Here is a 21,535-nt window from a genome sequence, read left to right on the forward strand (position 1 = left end):
AAAAAATCTTTCTCAAAAGTTGTGGCTTTTTGTAAAAAAAATTTACAATATTTTCTAAACCTAGTATCTGGTAGTTTCTTAAAAAAATGTTAAAAATGACAGTATTAATCTTAAAACAAATTAAAAAAAATTCTGCTATGTATCCATGTTTTATCTATACGTATGTATATATATATTCATATTCTGTATTTTAATTTCCAAGTTATAAATATGTTATATGCCCATTGGCCTTTTTTGGCCCAGGAAGAAGTAATCAAATACTATTTATTATACTGTCATTGCCTCTTTGGAGTGTGAAACTTCTAGAGTTATTGAAGCCTTGCTTCCTTTGGTAGCATTCAAAAGGGAAAAAATAATATGTATGCTGTTCTGTAACTACTAAGCATTTTGGGGAAAGTTTTCCCATTCTGATTGAAAGTAAGTTGTTAAAAGCAAAAATGCCTTGCTGTATATAGGGAATGGTCTTGTAGTGCCGAGTTACTAGATCTTTATGCAATAGGGGGTCCCTCACCCCCCAACCCCCACCCTCTGGCTTCATTTGTACCTCTGAAATGTATCATACTGCCCAAATCAAACTGCTCACTTAATATTTAATGTTTCTGCGATGGAATCACTTTCTCCCTTGAGGTTGACTTCAGATTTGCCAGACACACTGACAACACTGCACTCCTTATTTCCCCCACATGACCTCAGCTTCTGCTTAAAAAATGTTCAAATAAAGGATGCTTTTGTTCATATCTCGCCTGCCTGTGATATATTGACAAAAGTGTCTGCGGGCTGAATGGAATAGTTTTACAGTAGGAGTGCCACTTTCAGTGGAGGGGCAGGACTTAGGCTGGAGAAGGAAGTGAATTGGATAGGTCAGGAGAATGTACCATTTGTAAACACCCCTTTCCTTTTTTATTCACGTGTCAGGACAGCAGGAGCAGGCTGTTCAGTGCCTGTCCCTGCGCAGAGCCAGAGGGAAAGCAGCTTGGAAGTCGGCTGCAATTTTTAAACCTTGCATTTTATTTCCTGGTAATGATTTCAAGTGCTTGGACTTGTTTGGGAAGCTGTTTTGAAACTAACATGGTTTAGTCCACTAACTGCATGTTGGGTAAATTCAAAACCCACATGCTCGTCCTCTTGCAGTGGAATAAGTCACATCTGATGGACATTTTCTGTGCTTATAGCATAGTAATGAACGTCTGACAGGCGCGACCTTTCATAAGACAACCCACACTATTGGCTTTCTGCCCAGAATATTGCTGCAACACTATCTGTGATTGGTTATCTCTCTATCATGCATTGCTTCACAAGGGGAAACGGCCCCTTTTTTTAATAAATCTACGATGGCTGGCTGCAATATGCCTCACTGTAAGTAGTGTGTGTGTGTCTGTGTGTGTGTGTGTGTGTGTGTGAGAGAGAGAGAGAGAGAGAGAGAGAGAGGGAGAGAGAGGAAGGCTGGCTTGAATATGACTTAGTCTGGTAGCACATGGCAAGGTTGTGATACTGTCTTAGGACATCAGTGAAGAGCTACTTAGTAAATCTTAACCTATCTCTTTTCTCTACAGGTTGGTACTAAGAAGTGCCTTTCCTGACGTCTCTGCTGCTTGGAACCGCTTCTAGAGCAGTCTCTGCTTTTGCCTTGCTTGCTGCCAGCTAGACTGTGACGACAGCACATCCACCCTCCACCTCTAGCCCAGACACCCCCATTTCTACTTATAATCAAGAAAAAAGCTCTAAGTATCTGGCATTGCCCTAGGCTGCTTTAGTTTAAAAAGAAAAGTTTGCTGAAAAAGTAAGATATCTTCTGCCAGGAAATCAAGAAGGAAAAACAAAATCATTTTCTCGATTTTGCTCTAAACTGCTGCATCTGTCTATGCCAAACTAATCAATACCGATTGCACCACCAGACTCCACTGCAAATTCAGCTGTGAGGAGATTCCCTTTCAGACAACTTTGCTGAAAGCAGCTTGGAAATTCGGTGTCAGAGGGTCTGCCACGTTTTCATGCTTGCATTTTGGGCTCCAAATTGGCACTGGGAAGGGGTTACTGAGAGCACAAGGCTGATTCGAGGCCCTACTTTTAAACGTTCATCTACTTACGATCCTAGTATTTCTCTAAAAACCAAAACCTCTTTGAATTAACAGTTTCATGCTGTGAATTTCTAGTGGGAGATCTTTTCCTTGATATTGAGAACACAATTTTCCATGTACTTTTAAAGCAGGGAGTGGGGGAAAAGTATTTTGGAGGGGACATTTTCATCATTTTACAGTTTTATCAGTTCAGTTCTTTTTTTTTTTTTTTGGTTGTTACTTTTTTTTTGAGGGGGGTTGGGTTTGTTGGTTTCACTGAAAATTTTAACTACCTGTAAAATCTAAACATGGCTGTTAGTGTCACACCAATTCGGGACACAAAATGGCTAACACTGGAAGTATGTAGAGAGTTCCAAAGGGGGACTTGCTCACGGCCAGACACGGAATGTAAATTTGCACATCCTTCGAAAAGCTGCCAAGTTGAAAATGGACGAGTAATCGCCTGCTTTGATTCATTGAAAGTGAGTAAATATTATATTATTTTAAGGATACGCAATAAATGAATAAAGGGGATATGGACATGCAGTCCACTGAATTTGGAATTATGGATTGCTTTGTTAATAGTTATACAGTGTCTTCTTATTGATGATGTTGGGGTGGGGGACTTTATTGAGAAGCAGTAGAGCCAAGTCTGGCCAAACTTTGTTATGATAACTTTTATCTGTCCTTTAATGCTGTTGATTTTTTTTTTCTAGAGCAGAAAGTGTGAGCCTACTTTTTTCACTTAGTACTGGCTAAGTCAGTCTAGAGAAATAGTAAATATAGATACATATATGTGTCAGCATATGCATAGACTGTATATGGGGCTATAGCAGCAGCTAGATGGGGATGGTTTGTTTTTGCTTGTTTGAAAACGTGCTGAACAGTTGTAAAAGAAAAGCAGATTTTGCCAGCTAAACTTGGATAGACTTTTTATATTAATATTTTGACATTATGGATTTCCTTTTTATTATATGAGCATATTATTTTAAGGCCAGAAGCAATGCATTTTGTGGAAAATATAACTATAAGTAAGGTTCTGAACTGCTCTTATAGTATACTATCAGAGGCATAAACTTCGTTGAAAGTGAGTTTTATAAATCAGTGGAAAGTCTATAAAAAGTACTATTATTAATTGGACTTTTTTGTTTCTAAAATTCAAATGTGAAGTAATTTAGCAGTTTTTTTTCCTGTTAGGTCCTGATTATTATTATTTTTTATTTGTAATAGTATCAGCCAGACTGTAAAAAGTTAGCTATTGTGTTAGTATATTTTGACATTCAAAAATGTCATTGGATTCGTATTTCAGGTATCAAGTTTGAAAGTGAGTCTTTTAAAAGATAGCATACGTGTCTTTATTTTGATGTATAAGGTCAAGACTACAAATGTGAAGATTGCTAGGTACTCTCTACATACTTGGTTTAATTGAATTGCCTTTGAATATGCAGGTGTAATTCACTCTGAAACTTTGAGAAGGAGGTTGCTATCATTTTGACAGATACTAGAAGTGAAGGTTTCGTAGACATATCTTGTCTGATGCAAAAAAAAAAAAGGTGCTATAAAAATCTTTCTTTAATATCATAGGGAAAAATTAACTGAAGTATTTAACATATAAGTTAACTCATATCTCACTCCAGTGTTATGAGTTAAGTTGTGAGTTAACTATTTCAGTAAATTGCTTTTTGATCAGTTTGTGCTGCTCACTTTGCTAAAGTTTTCACCAAAGACTCAAGGATATTATCTTCAAAGTAGAATATAAAAGAAAGCATTAACAACAAGAAAAATATAATGTTAGGTTGTTCTTAATGACATAGTTCTAAAGATCAATAAACAAAAGTTATAAATTACCCCTGGGCCTTTTTTCCCCTCTTTTTTGAAAGGCATCCCTGAAGGGCACACAGTAGTTCTACCATGTGAGTGTGTCATCCTAAATTCTGCCGACTGAATTTAGGTGTAATTAGAGACTGGGACCATAAAACGAGGGGCAAAAGGCTAATTATGCTTGTCAATAACCAGCTTTGTCCGTAAGTAACCCTGTTTTGACCCAATTACTACTAAATCCAATTTTTAATCCCACAGACAGTGGATGGTGCGCTGGTAGCTGAAAAACAAAGGACATTAAACTTAGCTGTGACATTGAGTGGTTTCACAGAAGACCTGCCTCCACGGCATTTGCAAGCATTGTGAAACATTAAAATTCAGTTGCTATTTTCCCCTCTCAAAATATTTTTTTAGTTGCTACTCACTTGTGGCCACAGAACAGTCCCCCTTTGAGCAAAGTGGCAGCATTGCTTAATGACATGCTGTGTGGTTAACAAGATTCAACTGCCACATCAAGGACTTTTTTAAATAACAATTTTAAGATTTTAAATTTACTTTTGAAATGAACTCGTTATAGCAGCTAATCAGTGCAAATGTTGTCCATACTCTTTGTTCTTTCTAAGAGAAATGGAAATTTAATTTATAGCGTCTAAAATGTAGTAAAATATTTCCATTTGAATAAGAAGAGGAAAAATAAACACAAATTTATTTCTGGTGGAGCTTCATCCCCAGAATGACAGCAGCTTCTTAAGTGTTAGTGAAATGACTCTGTTAAAAATTAATTTAAAATTTTTGAAATGTGTTAATTAGGTATTCATGTTTCAAAAACCATGTTTCATCTATATGTGTGTATGTTTGTAACTAACACATGTGATTCTTGATACAGTATTTAGAATCCTACCTTTTAGGTAGTAGTCTTCCTGTGTTTGACTTTGTGGCTAAAATAGATCAAAAACATATTTTAAAACAGTTAAAGTAATTCTGTGACTCATGCCTGAAGTTCTGAAATTTGGGAGCATTATGAGGTTTCCATGCCAGTAACCGCTGGATCATTTGTTTTGTTTCGGAGAGTAAACGGAAGGAATTTAGAAAACTTGTAATATCCTGACTTCTTTAATAAAATGTGTTCTATGTATTGCTCCAATCCATAGTCTAGCCTTTTGTGAGTTCTTGAGCCCTGAGATGGAGGTAGCCTGTGTAATCTCCTATTTTTAGCAAGTTAGGAAAGCAAACCAAATACTCTCTGAGAGGACCCTGGGAAATGGCTGTACCCTTCAGCTGTGCTGTTTCAGACTTTGGCCAGGCTCCCAGGTGACTTAGGTTTATAGCAGACTTCTACAGAGAGGAGGAGAATTCATTTCATTAAAAACAGAAGTCGAACAGTTCAAGAAAGTATTTATGTAGAAGAAATCAAATTGGCATATTCTAAAGGGAATAGAAAGAAAATCAGCATTTTAGTTGCATAGTGGTGATTTTAAAGTTTAAATAATTAACTTAGATGCATTTACTATATGAAAACATAGAATTCTGTATCCCAGTAAATGTGTTGCTAAATAAAATGGGAATATATAATAATGAGGAATATTGTACAGAAACAAGTCATGACATAGAAAGATAGCAATAAATAGAACAAAAGCTATAATAATGAGTACTCATTTATAAATTAAATCATGTGTTTTAAGTGTTTCATTTTTCTCACTTAATTTTGCTTTTGCACTTGCAGTATTAATTTACAACAAAGTATATTCATGTTGAGAATTAAATTGTGTATGAATTCGAGGTTTGAGTGTTTTATTGCTTTAGGTAGTCTGAACATCAGAAAAGATGTTTTATTTAATGCTGGAGAGGGTTTTTTTTTTTTTTTCCTTCCCCTTATGGCTTATAAAAGGGATACCAAAAGAGAAATATGTCAAAAGGAAAATGTCCATGCTAAAAGCTGCTTTTAGAATATTATGTTTCAGAAATGATTCAAAGAGTAGTTAATGGCAAGTAACTTTTTTTCTTTAGTAATAATTTCTTAACTAAAATCAAATAGTTGATATAAAGAAGGCCTACAGGATGTATTTCAATGTGATGCCAAGTTTTTTATATTATCAAAAAAGTAAGCTTTCACTCATCTGGTCAGCAGAAATACACTATAGCTTATGGAATTTTTCGTTGTTCAAATATCCATTTATCTTTCAGGTGTTGGGGTGGGGGGGAATATAATCTTTAGTATTTGTTTTCCAAAAATCTAGCAAAACTCTTTTACCTTTGAAAAGTTTAGTCCCTTGTTCTCTTACCAAATTAGGCAATTTTGTTTAAGATAATTCATTGTTCATTTTACACATGTTTGTGTGTACAGTTAGCCCAGCTGATCAAATTTATCATAGACACATCAGAGACCAGATTCTACTACGAAGTGCCATGGAATCAAGGGCACAGGTAGATGCATTTAAGGTGCCTCTGAAGACATGGCATAATATATGAAATAATAAAGTTAGCCATTAGAAGACACACAAATAGGTAAACATACAGGTAAATGAACGACTAGAAAACCCAAAGTCAGAAATACAAATAAACCAAGTTTCTAGATGGTTATGTGGGGACAGACATGAATGGACCTAGTAAAGTGGTCTCAAGCTAGCACAGTTTTTATCTTCAGTTTAGCTCCAAATCCTTGTATAATCTTTCTGTGTGTCTTTTAAACCAATTTAACTGATAATCCTGACAAAATGATATCTGCAAGTTTCAGGCTAAACATCTACTTTTGAATTAAAACTTTGATCTAGTAGGCTCTTAATTGGAATAACTTTTACTTAGAATTTGTTGTCATTGTCTTTTTTTGTTAAGGGCACCTGCCTTGTGATATTACAACTTTGACAGAGTATTATAATGTGTGTACATGTAACTCTGTAGGTATATATTCAATGTGTCTTTCAGTGACAGGTTGACAGGACTTCCTTGTTACCCTCTAGTGACTTAAGAGATGAACTGACTATGAGCATAATTTGTGTAGCAATGAGTAGCATGTTAAAGTTTAAGTTAAATTTTCTAAGCAGAAACTTCACAACTTTATAAAGAAGACCCTGTAAATGTGCCAAGTGTGATATCATCAACTCTGATGCAAACCTTTCTTTAATGAAATTCTCAATAGCTGCAGCTGCTTTGGTAATACTTAAAACTTTATTCACTTACTTACTTATATTCTATGGTTTGACTTTTTTTAGAGTAATATTTTTAAAAAGGTAAAGATTTTTAAACTTCTGGACAAATTTCAAGGCATGTTTTGAATCCTGATATGTAAGGCACTAATTCTGGAGCTCCTTTTTTTTTTCTTCATAAGATTTTGGTACACTTCTGTTTTTTCTTTTTTGTATTTAATCTTGTTTCATTTTTTGTGTGCGGCAAAACTAAAAACAGTTTAAACCTAAAGCAGTGTGACACTTATAATCGAGTTCAAACTTTAATTGTACTTCAGAACGTACATAAAAGTCTGATTCCACAAATGGCCTCAAAATGATTCCATGTACAAACAGGGCTGTTACTGACCGCTGTTACTGACTTGAAGGAGCCTATGCAGCATGGGGTAAATCTTGTATTCAGGAAGTGTGTGACATGCGCCCAGTTCACGCGAGAGGTGAGAAACTGAATGTTTCTCAGACTCAGCGCAGACACCTAGGGACCTAGTTTGGGAAGCTTAAATGCTGTCATTTTCCTTGCCAAGGATAAGTAGAGGATTTCAGCTATCAACATCGCTAATCTGTTACCTTTCATGCTGAGCAATGTCTCTGCCTTCCCACAGACTTAGACAAAGCTTCTTATTTTCTTACAAAGAGATCCTATTGAGCAAATTTTGAAGTGTGTGTGTGTGTTTTTTTTTTTTTTTAACTTCAGCAGAAACACATTTTGTGCTTGTAGATAGGGCAGCAATTTCTATGTTAACAAGGCCAAAAATTATGTCAGTGAAAATGGATAACTAAGTAGACAGTCTTTAATTTAGCACTGATGCTGGTTATTTTTTTTAATTAATTTATTTTTTAATTGAAGGATAATTGCTTTATAGAATTTTGTTGTTTTCTGTCAAAACCTCAATATGAATCAGCCATTGGTATACATATATTCCCTCCCTCTTGAACCTTCCTCCCATCTCCCTCCCCAGATGCTGGTTAATAATATGCCAAAGCTTCAGTAAAAGCAACTGAAAAGGCTTGTTAGAAATACTTAGTTGCCTAAAGTATAACAAGATTGTTAGAGTAGAGATTTCTTGGTGAATTTCACTATAAACAAGAGTAATTTTGGTGAGGACATCTTATTCCAAAATTTATTTATGATAAACAACTATAGAGTTTTAATACTATTTTTCCTATATAAATAACATCAAATGCACATCACCTACAATGTTACTTATAGTCTTGTGGTACATTTTTGACAGATTTAAACTTTGAGATAGCATTTGGTTTGTTGTTAGAGAGAAAACTTTCTGTATTATAAGGACTTGTTTTGAAAAATTCTAATAATTATAACCCCCACATTAGTATCTGATTGAAAGGCCTGCTCTTGAATACCTTTCAGCCTTGGCCATGTCTGATCAGTATTATTCTTGTTTTATCCCCAAGTTCTTTACAGATTCTTACATGCCCAACATAAGAACTGTTGGTGAGATCCCTTTTTACGTTTATCTCTAGAGTCATATAGAAATCATTTAGACATTTTGTCCATAAGGAACTACATTTAACATTGAGTAACAGAGAAACCTGTCCTCTATCATGTGATGGTGGTTTAGTCATTTAGTCTTTAACGTTAGACTCTTTGGTACCCTGGGATGTCCCAGGCAAGAGTACTGGAGTGGGTTGCCATTTCCTTCTCCAGGAGATCTTCCAACCCAGGAATTGAACCCAGGTCTCCTGCACTGCAGGCAGATTCTTTACTGACTAAGCCACCAGGGAAGCCCAAGGCATAAACAGATTAAGAATTTATATTTCAGTAGCTTATCCAGGCCTATGTAATGACTCTGCAGTCACTGGAACTTAGATTTCTTCACTCTTAGGTCCCAAGGAGCACATGTCTTCCAACCATAGGTTTATTTAAAAATCGTAAGATGGCCATTGCAGCTCCAGCCATCATTTCTGCATTCTAGGAAGCAAGAAGAGCCATGGGCAAAAAAGCCACTGCCTGGTCCACTTAGGCTCTTTTTAGCAAAAGTCTTTTAAGCTCTGCCCAGTGATTTATCCTAGTTTCTTACTGGTAGCAGGGAGGGCTGGAAACTGTATTCTTAACTGTTGCCCTGATTGAAACCATGCCTCTGGGTAGTCTAGGTAGGAGGAGGGAAATGGATATTCAGGAGGCCAGTCACTGCAATGGTAGAGTTAGAGAGATTTATTTTCCTCCTAGAAAACTTCCAGAATCAATTAACCCCTCTGAAAAGCACCTGGGTATGGGAATTGTTGAAGAGAGATCACTTCTGAAGAGAAACTTGTATCTTCTTATCTTGGTAAACCTGTCATCACTTTTCCTGTCCTAGCTAATGAGAGTTGTTTTTTCTTTTTTCCCTTTCAAATCATGATGTATTTAGTCAATAAAATCTAGCATATCATAATACAAATGGATTGATTTTTACTAATGCAGAATAAAAAATTGTTTGCTTTATTATTTTTCCTATTGCCAGTACATATTTATATGCACAGTTAAATATTTATAACCTACATTCTTGTTATATTCCAGTTATAAATATTTAAGTCATGAAAAACAGGTCTCAAATGATTTTGACAAAAGAATCTGTATTTACTCTGATCCCTGTTTCTGCTTCTTCTGCAGATATACATTACTCTTATTTACTCTGTATGAAGCAAGATAAAATCAGTTATTTTTTATTAAGAATCATTCTGTGATGGTTGGTGTTTTCAGTGCTTTTAATTTTTTCATAGTATTGAGTCCTCACAAATACTCTTTGAAGAGTTACCAGTATCACTGCCATTCCTCTTACGGTCACACTGAAGTATAGAGGAGTTAACTGATATATGTGAAGTCATTCACCCAGTAAAAGGTGAACTCCAAGCCTGGTAACCTAATTTCACTGCCTATACTTTTAACAACTTTCCTGTAAAACATTACTTCTTAATTTATATATCCACATCCCAAAGATTCAGCAAAGAAAACACCTGAACAGCAGTGCTTTAGAATAAAAATTAATGTATCAGACAGATTTGCAGCATTGGGCCTAAAGCAATAGATACTCAAAAGCAATTATATTTTAAGTCAACAAATGAATCAATAAGTGAACACAAAATGGCAGCAAGAATGCTGCCACCAACTTTCAGATATATTTCTTTTAAATGTATGGCCATGTAGGAAAACATTTTGAATTAATCATCTTAAATAAGTGGTCACTGTGTAAACCATATAGCTATCCCCCAATGTATTAAAAAAAAATGCCATATTCCAAAGTTTTAATCATTTAGAAAGCATTTTCTCACAGAAGCAGTGTGGTTAAGTCATTAGTCCAACCCTGGGAAGCCTAAGTAACCTATAGGATGCTTGAATTATAGTCCAGTACAAATAGTACCCTGGAAATTCTGATTATTAATTAAACCCAGGAGGCTCCCCAGAAGCACTATGAATACCATCTCATCATACATCTTAAGTAATATTAGTCTCATAGACCCCCAACTGCTTTTGTTAAACGCTTTCAATGGGAAAAATATATTTCAAGTTTCAGTTTGGGGCTGTGCAAATTCACCAGGGCCTAGTCCAGGAGAAGTGGCCTTTCCCAAACTCCTGGACACATTCTGCAAGCCAGTGCAGTAGGTTTTCTCAGCTCCATATTTGGCCTGCTCTGCCCCAGAGCTGGCTTTCAGTAAGGCAGTGGCTCAGAATCATAGGGACTACAGACAGAGTATGGAATGAGGGTTATTCAATATTTGAGAAATACTCAACCCTTAATATTCACTGGAAGGTCTGTTTTAGAAGCTGAAGCTCCAGTAATTTGGCCACCTGATGCAAAGAGCTAACTCATTGGAAAAGACTCTGATGCTGGGAAAGATTGAGGGCAGAAGAAGGGGGAGGCAGAGGATGAGATGGTTAAATAGCATCACCGACTCAATGGACTTGTATTTGAGCAAACTCTGGGAGAAAGTGGAGGACAGAGGAGCCTGGCATGCTGCAATCCATGGGGTTGCAAAGAATTGGACACAACTTAGTGACTGAACAGCGACAATGTGGAATGAGGGGCTGTAGTCTAAAGTTTCCCCAGGGTGGGAAGACTTTTTTGATATATATCTTCCAGGTAACCTTTCTTTTTTCTAAGGACTCAGCCTGCTTTCTTTTCGAATGTAGAAGTTTTTGGTCCTGAGTCTGCTTCACTGTGGAACTTCTTATTAAAGAACAAATTTCTCCCATTCTCTTTTTTTTTTTTTCTAAAATTACCAAAGCATAGCTTTGTTTTTAATACCGTTTCTTTCTAATTACCAGTAAAAATAGGGAAAAATAGGTGGATAATGAAAATATCAGATTAAAAAAACGTTTTTTGGCCATTGTATCACAGGATATAGTCAAGGGGTCAGCAATAAAGAAGCAGATATGAGAACAAAGATGTTTAGGAGGTGATAGGGGATGGGAATTTCACAGTTTGAGTGTAACTTAAACACTTGGTATGTCAGAGGAAGATATTAAAAACACAGCCCTCCAGGGACAGATTGCTAAAAGGGAGACCAGTGTATTAGGTGGTGGTGGTGGGGTTCAGAGGGGAACGTCTCAATAGCAGTTGGAGGGTCGGTGGAAGAGAAACTTAAGGAAGAGAGAGAGAAATGTCTCCAGTGGTTTATCTTTCCTTTTTCCCTCTCTTCCTTCTCACAACTACTAATTCCAAGACCACAGTTGGGAAGAGAACTAGAGAGAATCCCCAGTAAGCGAGCTCCCATAGCCACAGGCCACCAGCCTTGAGCAACTGTTCCTGCATCACTGTTGGTCTATTGGAAACCACCTATATTTTAACACCAGATCACAATCTTAGGCCCAGAAGGATTCTTCTAATGCTTTCTCAGTTCAGCAATGTTTATATATTTTAACTTGATTGAGACTCACTATTCAGGTCCAAAACTGTTTTCTCAAGACTCCATAGGACCCCAGGCACCTTAAGTTAGAATTTGTCTCTCTGCATTAAATTCAGACATGGGGTAGAGGCTTCTGGTTTTCAGAATCACATATACTTAAGTCCAGGCTGTTCTTTTTTTTAATATAAATTTATTTATTTTAATTGGAGGCTGATTACGATATTGTATTGGTTTTGCCATACATTGACATGAATCCGCCATGGGTGTATGTGTGTTCTCAGATAGGTAAGAAGCATCTGCTATTAATAGTTGAGAGTAAGTTATGCAAAGTAAACCATGAAAAATTAAAGTTAGAAAAGCTGGGAAGCTTTTCTATCATTTTCAATTTTACGCACAGGCATGGACGTAATCAGTGTTTAGGATCTGCTTGTGACAGATCAATTACATCTGTGATTCATTCTTTTCCATGTCACAGCATTCAGGTGATTATTTGCTTTCAAATACCTTGGCTCATCTAATATTCTAAAATCGTTCATAGATCTTTTAATCCCAGGAAGCGTTTATAACTAAACAGTGTTAACTTACCAAATGGGCCAAGTTAAAAAAAAAAAGATTTTGGAGAAAAAGAGGGCCAAATTTATCATTTCCAAAATAAGGTTCCTTTTTGGTAGATGACATTGCCCTTCATAAAACAATTATCCTTTAAGGGAGGCCACTGAGAAATAAACCATGAAGAAAGAAATAACTAAAGAATTCATTTATTTATAAAGAATCCAGTTAAGAAAGATCTGTATTCTGAATGAACCATCTTTCTTCACATTATCTCATATCTCTTCATGACTAAGTGGAAACTAATGAAATCTAAATCTAGCCATGAGAAAAAGATTATCATCATGATGTTATTTATTAAATTTTTTCACTATTATGAAATTTTATTGCCAGATATTGCCTTCCATGAATCATAGCATAGTAATAAATTGAATACAGATGTACACATACAACAATAATATATTTAAAAAAAACCTCCAAAAACAAAAAAAACAAACATCTTAAACTCAGATAAAACTGAACAGTCAGATCCACATTGAAGAAGAGTCATCTGCATTACAAGTTCTTGCATGGTAGAGTCTACTTAAGTAGCTTCTCCAAAACCTTTAAACTATGACTGACATAGTAACTTGACATATAACATACATATAGTAGGTTAACTATACAGAACTATAGAGAAACTATATGCTTGTATTAGTAGAATGTGTTTACATTGTAAATGATTTGTACATGATTCATCATATTCCAAAATTCAGCAAGATAAACCTGAATTCAATTGATTCTTAGGTGAGATATGCAGAAATGGTTAATTTTACTCATATGCAGAAATGGTTAATTTTACTTGCTTGACTGTATAATCATCTGTTGATTATATAAGATGCTGGGGCTTAGAATGATTAGGTAACCTATGCAAATTTGCACCACCAGGAAGTGGCCAAACTGGGATCCAACACAGGCAAATCCATCTTTAGAGCCTATGCTTCAACCTTCACTCTGAGTTTAACTCATTTAAGCTGACAGTGTTTTGAAGCACTGCATAGCGACTTTCGCATGCAAAAATATAGTGTTATTAGTGAGACTGTATATTAGAGTGACAGACATATATACTTAGGCATATTTGTTGAGAAACTGTAGTTACCTGAATTTAAGACAACTATACTTTTTAAAACATACATACATCTTAAGTAATATTAGTCTCATGGACCCCCAACTGCTTTTGTTAAATGCTTTCAATGGGAAAAATATATTTCAAGTTTCAGTTTGGGGCTGTGCAAATTCACCAGGGCCTAGTCCAGGAGAAGTGGCCTTTCCCAAACTCCTGGACACATTCTGCAAGCCAGTGCAGTAGGTTTTCTCAGCTCCACATTTGGCCTGCTCTGAGCATGTTTTAAAACATGCTTACTCACACTTTTACTTAATTCAGAAAAAAAAAAATCCCTGAATAATTGCTAATAAGTTTTTTTTTTTTTTTTTAATTTAAAATGGCAAATTTATACTAAATTTTAACTGGGAGTTTGATAGCATCAGGAATCTAAAACTTAGATCAGGAAGAGTTTTAATAATCATGCCAGACTGGAAGCAGTTTAGGAAAGCAAAGTCGGCTGCTTTGGGGAAAAAAACAAAAAAACAAAAATTTCAGTACTCTAAGACAAAGCTTGGAAGTGAAGTACAGGACACCAGATAAAGAGGTTTTTGTTACATAGTTATCTTTATGATTTTGTTTACATTATACTTTCTTATTCAAGAAGTTATAATTGTTATTTTTCTAATTCATAGAACCACGCGACACTATTTTGTAAACGGGTGAGAGTTCCTTCTTCATATTTTATGTTTCAGTGGGCATTTTTAATAATGCTAAAAACAAAAAAAACTGCTTAAATTTTTCTGAAGTCTTAAAATTGTACTATATGAAATTGAAATCTAGATTAAACCATTCACCCACCTCTTTGACAAATTACTATTGTAGGTCACACTTAAGTGTTTGTGCTAACTTTTAATATTGTGTTTTAAAACTTAGCTTGGAATAATGTTTTAGTAGCTAATTTGATTCTTTGTATATTTGCATAGTACTTGTGTCCAGTAAGAGGAAAGTTTTTTCATGTGAATAGTTAATTTTAAAGTCGCTCACAACATTGGTTTTAAGGCTTTTGAGTTATTTTTAGTTGAAATAAAAATAACTAAATATAAGAATCACTGTTTGCATTTTGTTCATGATGTTGTAAAAAGAGCATGTTTACACTCAGAAAAAACATGGATTTAAAAATATCAAATTTCTGGGCTTCCTGAAGTAATTGTTAGTTTACATTGAACTGTTGAAAGAAGTATCTCAAATATTAATTTCATTATATGATTTAAAATGCTCTGTGAGAAATATATAATTATTCTCCTACAGCGTTTTGACAAAAGGGAAGAGAAAACCTTTAACATCAAGAGCTGGTGTTACAAGGAAGCTTTCCTTAAATGACTAGAAGCTTAATGCCTTTTGGCCATTTTCTTGAATATATCAGCTTTTTCAAACAGCTAGTTAGATACGTTTTTACCAAAATTGTTTTTCGTATATAAAGGAAATCAGTCCTGAATAATCATTGGAAGGACTGATGCTGAAGCTGAAGCTCCAATACTTTGGCCAACTGATGAGAAGAACTGACTCATTGGAAAAGACCCTGATGCTGGGAAAGATTGAAGGCGGGAGGAGAAGGGGATGGCAAAGGTTGAGATGGTTGGATGGCCTCACCAACTCAATGAACATGAGTTTGAGTAAACTCTGGGAGTTGGTGATGGACAGGGAGTGTGCTTCAGTCCATGGGGTCGCAGAGAGTCGGACACAACTGAGCGACTGAACTGAACTGATATAAATTCGCACTTGGTATATAAGTCAAACTTATTTTGTGTTTAGAACCAAATTGATCACAGGGAAAGGTGAGTGGTTTTCCTTGTCCTTTGATTTCGTTTCTCTGGGCATTTTCTTCATTAGTTTGCTTTAGTGACAGGTTTTTTTGTTTTTTCTTTTTTTGGTGTTTTCTGAGTGTCTACATTGGCCTCTGAGAAGGCAATGGCAACCCACTCCAGTACTCTTGCCTGGAAAATCCTATGGATGGAGGAGCCTGGTAGGCTGCAGTCATGGGGTCATTAAGAGTCGGACATGACTGAGCAACTTCATTTTCACTTTTCACTTTCATGCATTGGAGAAGGAAATGGCAACCCACTCCAGTGTTCTTGCCTGGAGAATCCCAGGGATGGGGGAGCCTGGTGGGCTGCCGTCTATGGGGTCGCACAGAGTCGGACACGACTGAAGTGACTTAGCAGCAGCAGCAGCAGATTGGCCTCTATACTCTTTCCCTTGGGATGAAATTTACAGTAATATTTTATAGCAAATCAATATTGGTGCCAGGAGTAAAGTTGCCACAGATAGTTTTTACTTGGTCCCAATGCTACCCTGGAATTTTTAATCAAAGTAGCATCTGCATAATAATTGCAAAAAACCATATGTAGAAGTATATAAGTAAAAAACTTTTCATGACAGAGTAAGACCAGGTTAAGCGCCAAAACTATAAAGGCAGCTGGGTCTGGGTTTGATTCTATCAGTCGCTTCCTAGTGACTTTGTGCCAATCACTTTACCTCCCTAAGCTTCAGTTTCCTCCTCTATAAAACAAGACTAATGATTCCTTCTTTGAAAGTTTGTGAGGGAAATCACTTATATAATGTACATCACTCCGTGCAGCATTTTGAGCAGCGTAAACACTCCATGCCTAGTACCTGTTCATGATGTTGTTGTCTGAATGCTGGAATATGGTCACGTTATTGTCCCCTTAAAAGAAGAACTTCCCTATGTCAGAAGAGACGTCTCATTATTTTGCATATTGTGCTGTAGGTACTTACGCATTTTTTGATTTAAAAATTTAAAAGCGACTTTTATCTGCATTATCGCATACTAGCTTATTCATTTACCTGTTATCAAGAGAAAACACCTCTTAACCTCTAGCACGTGTGCCCTTTGACATTAAGCTGATTGTAGTTGTTGTAGCTTGGTCGCTGTGTCGTGTCTGACTCTGTTGTGAACCCATGGACTGTAGCCCTCCAGGCTTCTTTGTCCATTGGATTTCTCAGACAAGAATACTGGAGTAGCTTGTCATTTCCCTCTCCAGGGGATCTTCTGAACCCAGGGATTGCACCTACATACATCTCCTGCATTGGCAGATGGGTTCTTTACCATTGAGCAAATGGGAAGCCCCTTAAGCTCATTGGGGTAGTATTAATAAGTCATTGTTTATATCATTGTGCCTGAAAAGCCATTTCCTAAATGCAGGTATCCATGAATGAAAAAGTAGTTGTAACCAGCATTCCAAATTTAATTTCATTTGACACTAATGCCTCTTTAGCTCTGTGTTGGTCTAAAATGAATAATTCACATTTGATATTTCAAATGTGTATTAGTTATGTAAATTTCTTCCTAAAAGACTTACCTTGGACTTTTTTCAAAAATAAAATTGATGTTTATTTAGTAAAGTACCGGTGCAGACTAGAGGGTTAAGTATTAAAGTCTGTTTTTCATGATTTGCTCTATCCCTACTTTGTTCTTTTTATATTTGTATAAAAGTACTTAGTTGGTGAAACATCTACCCCTTAACGTCCTAAAAGGTGTAAAGTGAAAGTGAAAGTGAAGTCGCTCAGTCACGTCGGACTCTGCAACCCTGTGGACTGTAGCCCACCAGGCTCCTCTGTCCATGGGATTCTCCAGACAAGAGTACTGGAGTGGGTTGCCATTTCCTTCTCCAGGGGATCTTCCCAACCCAAGGATTGAACCCGGGTCTCCTGCATTGCAGGCAGACATCTTATCCTCTGAGCCACCAGGGAAGCCCCTAAGAAGTGTTAAGCAGCATTTATATCCAAGATATTCCATTTATCACATCCTTGTTTTTCCCCCCTTTTATATTACTCAGAATTGATAGGAGTCCCATTCTAGTCCAGGAAAATGTTCTCTTTTGCTTTAAGATATTTAAAACGTGCTGGCCTAATTCACAAGTTTGAAACTTTTCACTTTGGTTAGAAATAAGGATATATACTTTTTGCAGCAAATGGAGAGAAGTACCCCAGCTCCCTGATATTATTGTCTTTTCTGGACTAGTATAGCTTAGTGGTTTCCTGTGACCAGCTCTGGGTTTTCCTTTGCAGTTGGTGTAAATTTTGTTATATTTGGTTTCAGAATATGAGTTGTGTATTTACTGTTTGATTTATTGAGCCATGCCACTTCTTTCTTGTTAAGGCTATTGATTATTGCCCATTCTTTATGCTGTGTATTGATTTGGTATGTGGCAATGAGTTAATTGCATTACTTGATGTTAAAAGAGGATCAAATATGTTTGAAAGAGATGCTTGTAGCCTGTTTAATTGAGTTGCCTATTTAGGCTTTTAACATGTTGTGAAACAATTAAGAAAAAGTACAGGAGGACCTCTGAGGGTAGAGATCATAAAATTTGTTTTCAGCTTTTAGAAGATGCCAAAAATTGTGTAGTAAGTCATTCCTGGCATTAAATGGTCAATTATATTGAGTTAGCAGATGTGTAAGTGCTGGGATTTTCCCCCTGTATTTTGTTTAAAAATCAAAGGAGCTAACACCCTTGGATGCTCGCATTTTATTGAGAAAGAATCACTTCTTTCTAAGAATGGTTTCATATTGAAACCATGTGTTATTGGGTATATGTAGAAAAAACAAATGGAATGTGTATGTGTGTGTAGGTGCTGAAATTTGGGGGATATTGCAGAGAGAAAATTAAGCTAAATGAGTAAGCTGGGAATCAACTGAGGTTTTTTTATCTACTTGTTTATTTCATGTTTCTTAGCTAAAAAATATTTGTCTGTGTAAACAATAACATTTAAAATGAGGTGATATTTACTTGTTTTCCTTGACATTAATTGTTTGAATTTTCTGAACTTCAGACAGTCTATACTTAATGTGAAAAAAATTAACCTTCAGAATGAGATCATAGTACCGTGGTCCTCTAATGAATGTTACCTTTTGTTTTAGCAGCTCAATTGGCTCTAATCCATGGAAAAGTTTTTATTTCCCATCAGCTCCAAGGTAGGAGCCAAACCAAAGTTAAAGAAACATTTTCCAGCAGACAAGTTTCTACAGATACTATCAACAGTCTAGGCGCTTGTGCATTCACTGACTCACTCACTTACACAGACAGACATTTCTTGCAGAAATATTAGATTGGAAAAATATTAAAATACTGATAATGATAGTAATTCCAGGTTAATAAAGGCATTCCATATTAATCCTTCCTAGTCACATTATAGCCTCAAATTTTAAGTGTGTTTACTTTTTCAAAATTTGTTTGCTTCAGGATGATTGAAAGAGGACCACTTTCTCCCCATGTTTTTGGATCTCTAACCTTTTTGATCTCTAACCTTTTGTCACTTCTGGTTTATTTGCCTAGCATATGATTTTTGTAAAATGAAGCAATGCAAACAATTACGACTGGCTTTTTGGAAATGCCTATTAAAACTCTGACCTCAAAGGACCTGCCAGTTTGGAACTTTAACAGTAGAAATGTGAAACCTCAGCACTGAAAGTAGAGAGTGTATAAGAGATGGTGCCAGTTGGACCATTTTGCTACAAATACCTGCTAGCCCCAAACCTTTCCCTTGCTTAGTGATCCACCAGACTAACAGTGAGTGAATGAGTGAGTGAGTGAAGTCACTCAGTCGTGTCTGACTCTTTGCGACCCCATGGACTGCAGCCTACAAGGCTCCTCTGTCCATGGGATTTTCCAGGCAAGGGTACTGGAGTGGGGTGCCATTTCCTTCTCCAGGGGATCTTCCCGACCCAGGGATCGAACCTGGGTTTCAGGAACCACTTAATTCTATGTGAGTCAAAAGCTGACATGGCATGCCTGCTGTATGCCAGGTAGCATCTTAGGTACTTTCCCAGACTTTCTGCACAAAGCAAAAAAGACCTGGAAAGTATATATATATATATATTTCCTACCTCTGCCACTTACCCCACCATCTATATCTACTCAGCTGGAATCTCTAAACCAAGAGACATGGCCAGATATATATTTTCAAAAGCTCTGTGCTCCTGGTCAACAGCTAGTCTTTTAATACTACTAAGAGGTTCAGGGAGTGTAGTATTTTTGCCACGACTTCTGAATCCATATAGAAGATATATTTTTCTTCCAACAATAAAATCATCTGGAAGTCTTCACATAATCCAGACTCCGCATATAGAGCTGACTTTGCTTTCTGATTTAGTACTGTGGATTCATTTGAGAGGACTTCCCCAGTGGCTCAGTGATAAAGAATCCGCCTACCAAGGAGGAGACATTGAGTTAGATCCCTGGCTTGGGAATATCCCCTGGAGGAGAAAATGGCAACCCACTCTAGTGTTCTTGCCTGGCAAATTACATGGACAGAGGAGCCTGGAGGCTACAGTCTATGAGATCACAAAGAGTTGGACACAACTCAGCAACTAAAAAACAATAATAAATTTGAAAACATGACTTTAAAAAAGTGAAATAACCTCACCTTCTTAATGTCTTATGGTTAGAACGTGGAGTGGAGTCACTTTATTTCATTAATGTCCCTGCTAGCTTTTGGATACAAAAATTTTTCTTTTCTCTCTAAATAACATTCTTTATCCCTAAAAAAAAAAAAAAAAAAAAAGAATTGTAATTAGCGAGTTTCAGTTTTGATATGTATCTTCTATTTTGTTATATCTCTTCTATTACATTAAAATAGACAGTTTTTTAAAAGAATGCTACTTTTAAGCTTCTTATAATATTTATTAACAAATGTGGAGTTTTAGTGATGACCTAGTTGACTTCATAATTATTTTATTTTTGTAAAACATTTTGTATTTTTGCATATTCTGTTTCATCTCATTATCTCCAAGTAATTGCAAATATAATAATCTTGAAGTAATTCTAATATCTTGTCTTTGAATTTCTAATTGATCATGGATTTAAATGAACAAAATTTTCTTACTTTAGATGCAGTCCTTAGGCATAGCAAATGAATAGACTAGCCTGGTAGATATAGTTTTATAAACTCTCAAGACATGAAAGTGATCCTAAAAGTCCAAATGCCATTTAGAACTTCATGCATAAATTGTATGTGTTGTTCTAGGAAGCAGGGAAAATTGATGGTCAGCCTTAGCCTCTAGTATATTTTGACAGCATGAATGAGTCAAGCAAGCAATTTTCCAGACTGTTTAATAGTACAAAGTAAAGGACTTCTAAGGAAGTCATTCTTATGACTAGCTGAAAAATATTTTTCTTAGTAACTGTTCTCCAGAAAAACAGATCACCATTGGAAGAAAAATGAAATCTGAAGTTGCCAGCATTCTGAAAGTGATTTAATCACTAAAATGTGTTTGCCTTATAACAAAACTCCTTAAAAGGATACTGCTTCATACATTTCCAATTATTTAATGAATGTTGTCTTAACTTCAATAGGAAATTAAGTTTACCAAGTTGCTTCAAGTGTCTCCCACTGTGTGGTTCTAAGCTGCATTTGAGTGAAAATAGGACTTGATCATAAAGAACCCACCTGCCAATGCAGGAGACATAAAAGATGCGGGTTCGATCCCTGGGTCAGGAAGATCCCCCTAGAGGAGGGCATGGCCACCCACTCCAATATTCTTGCCTGGAGAATCCCATGGATAAAAGGGATTGGCAGGCGACAGTCCATGGGATTGCAGAGAGTTGGACATGACTGATGTGATTTAGCATGTAGGCACAGGACTTGACTGGTAGAAAATCATTCATTTGTGGATTTACAGATTCTATTCTCAGTGGTTTGAAAAGATGCATTGTCCAGCAGCAACTTTTGTACCAGTGACAGTGCTTCATGTGAACTTGATGGATTCCAATCGCTGGGTTTGTCATTACTACATAGATATTTGGAAGAAACAGCCTGTAAATCTCATTTCTAAGCCATGAGTAGCTATTATGTCAATTTGAAGAAAAGAAATAAAATACAGTTTTAAAAAAAAGATACCACAGTCATTTACAGATTCTAGCTAGTTAAGTACCCGTGATTATTATGATTTATCAGTATCAGGTTAATATTTA

General features: G+C 36.1%; 1 protein-coding gene across 29 annotated transcripts in view; it reads left to right on the forward strand.

Moving 5' to 3' along the window:
• MBNL1 (muscleblind like splicing regulator 1) overlaps positions 1-21,535 on the forward strand; it is a 220,388-nt gene that overhangs the window by 59,693 nt on the left and 139,160 nt on the right. For 19 of the 29 annotated variants that reach the window (XR_005719952.1, XR_005719957.1, XM_040235160.1 and 16 more), the window contains exon 2: positions 1,554-2,539. The exons of 6 other annotated variants lie outside the window; for them this stretch is intronic. Coding sequence is in view for 20 of the 23 variants with exons in the window: in XM_040235160.1 (XP_040091094.1) it covers positions 2,366-2,539 (174 nt within the window). In the remaining 3 variants the exon portion in view is untranslated. 4 more of the 29 variants (XM_040235168.1, XM_040235197.1, XM_040235151.1 and 1 more) reach the window with 4 other exon arrangements.

Source organism: Oryx dammah, unplaced genomic scaffold (assembly GCF_014754425.2).
Source record: "Oryx dammah isolate SB20612 unplaced genomic scaffold, SCBI_Odam_1.1 HiC_scaffold_2, whole genome shotgun sequence".
NCBI lineage: Eukaryota > Metazoa > Chordata > Mammalia > Artiodactyla > Bovidae > Oryx > Oryx dammah.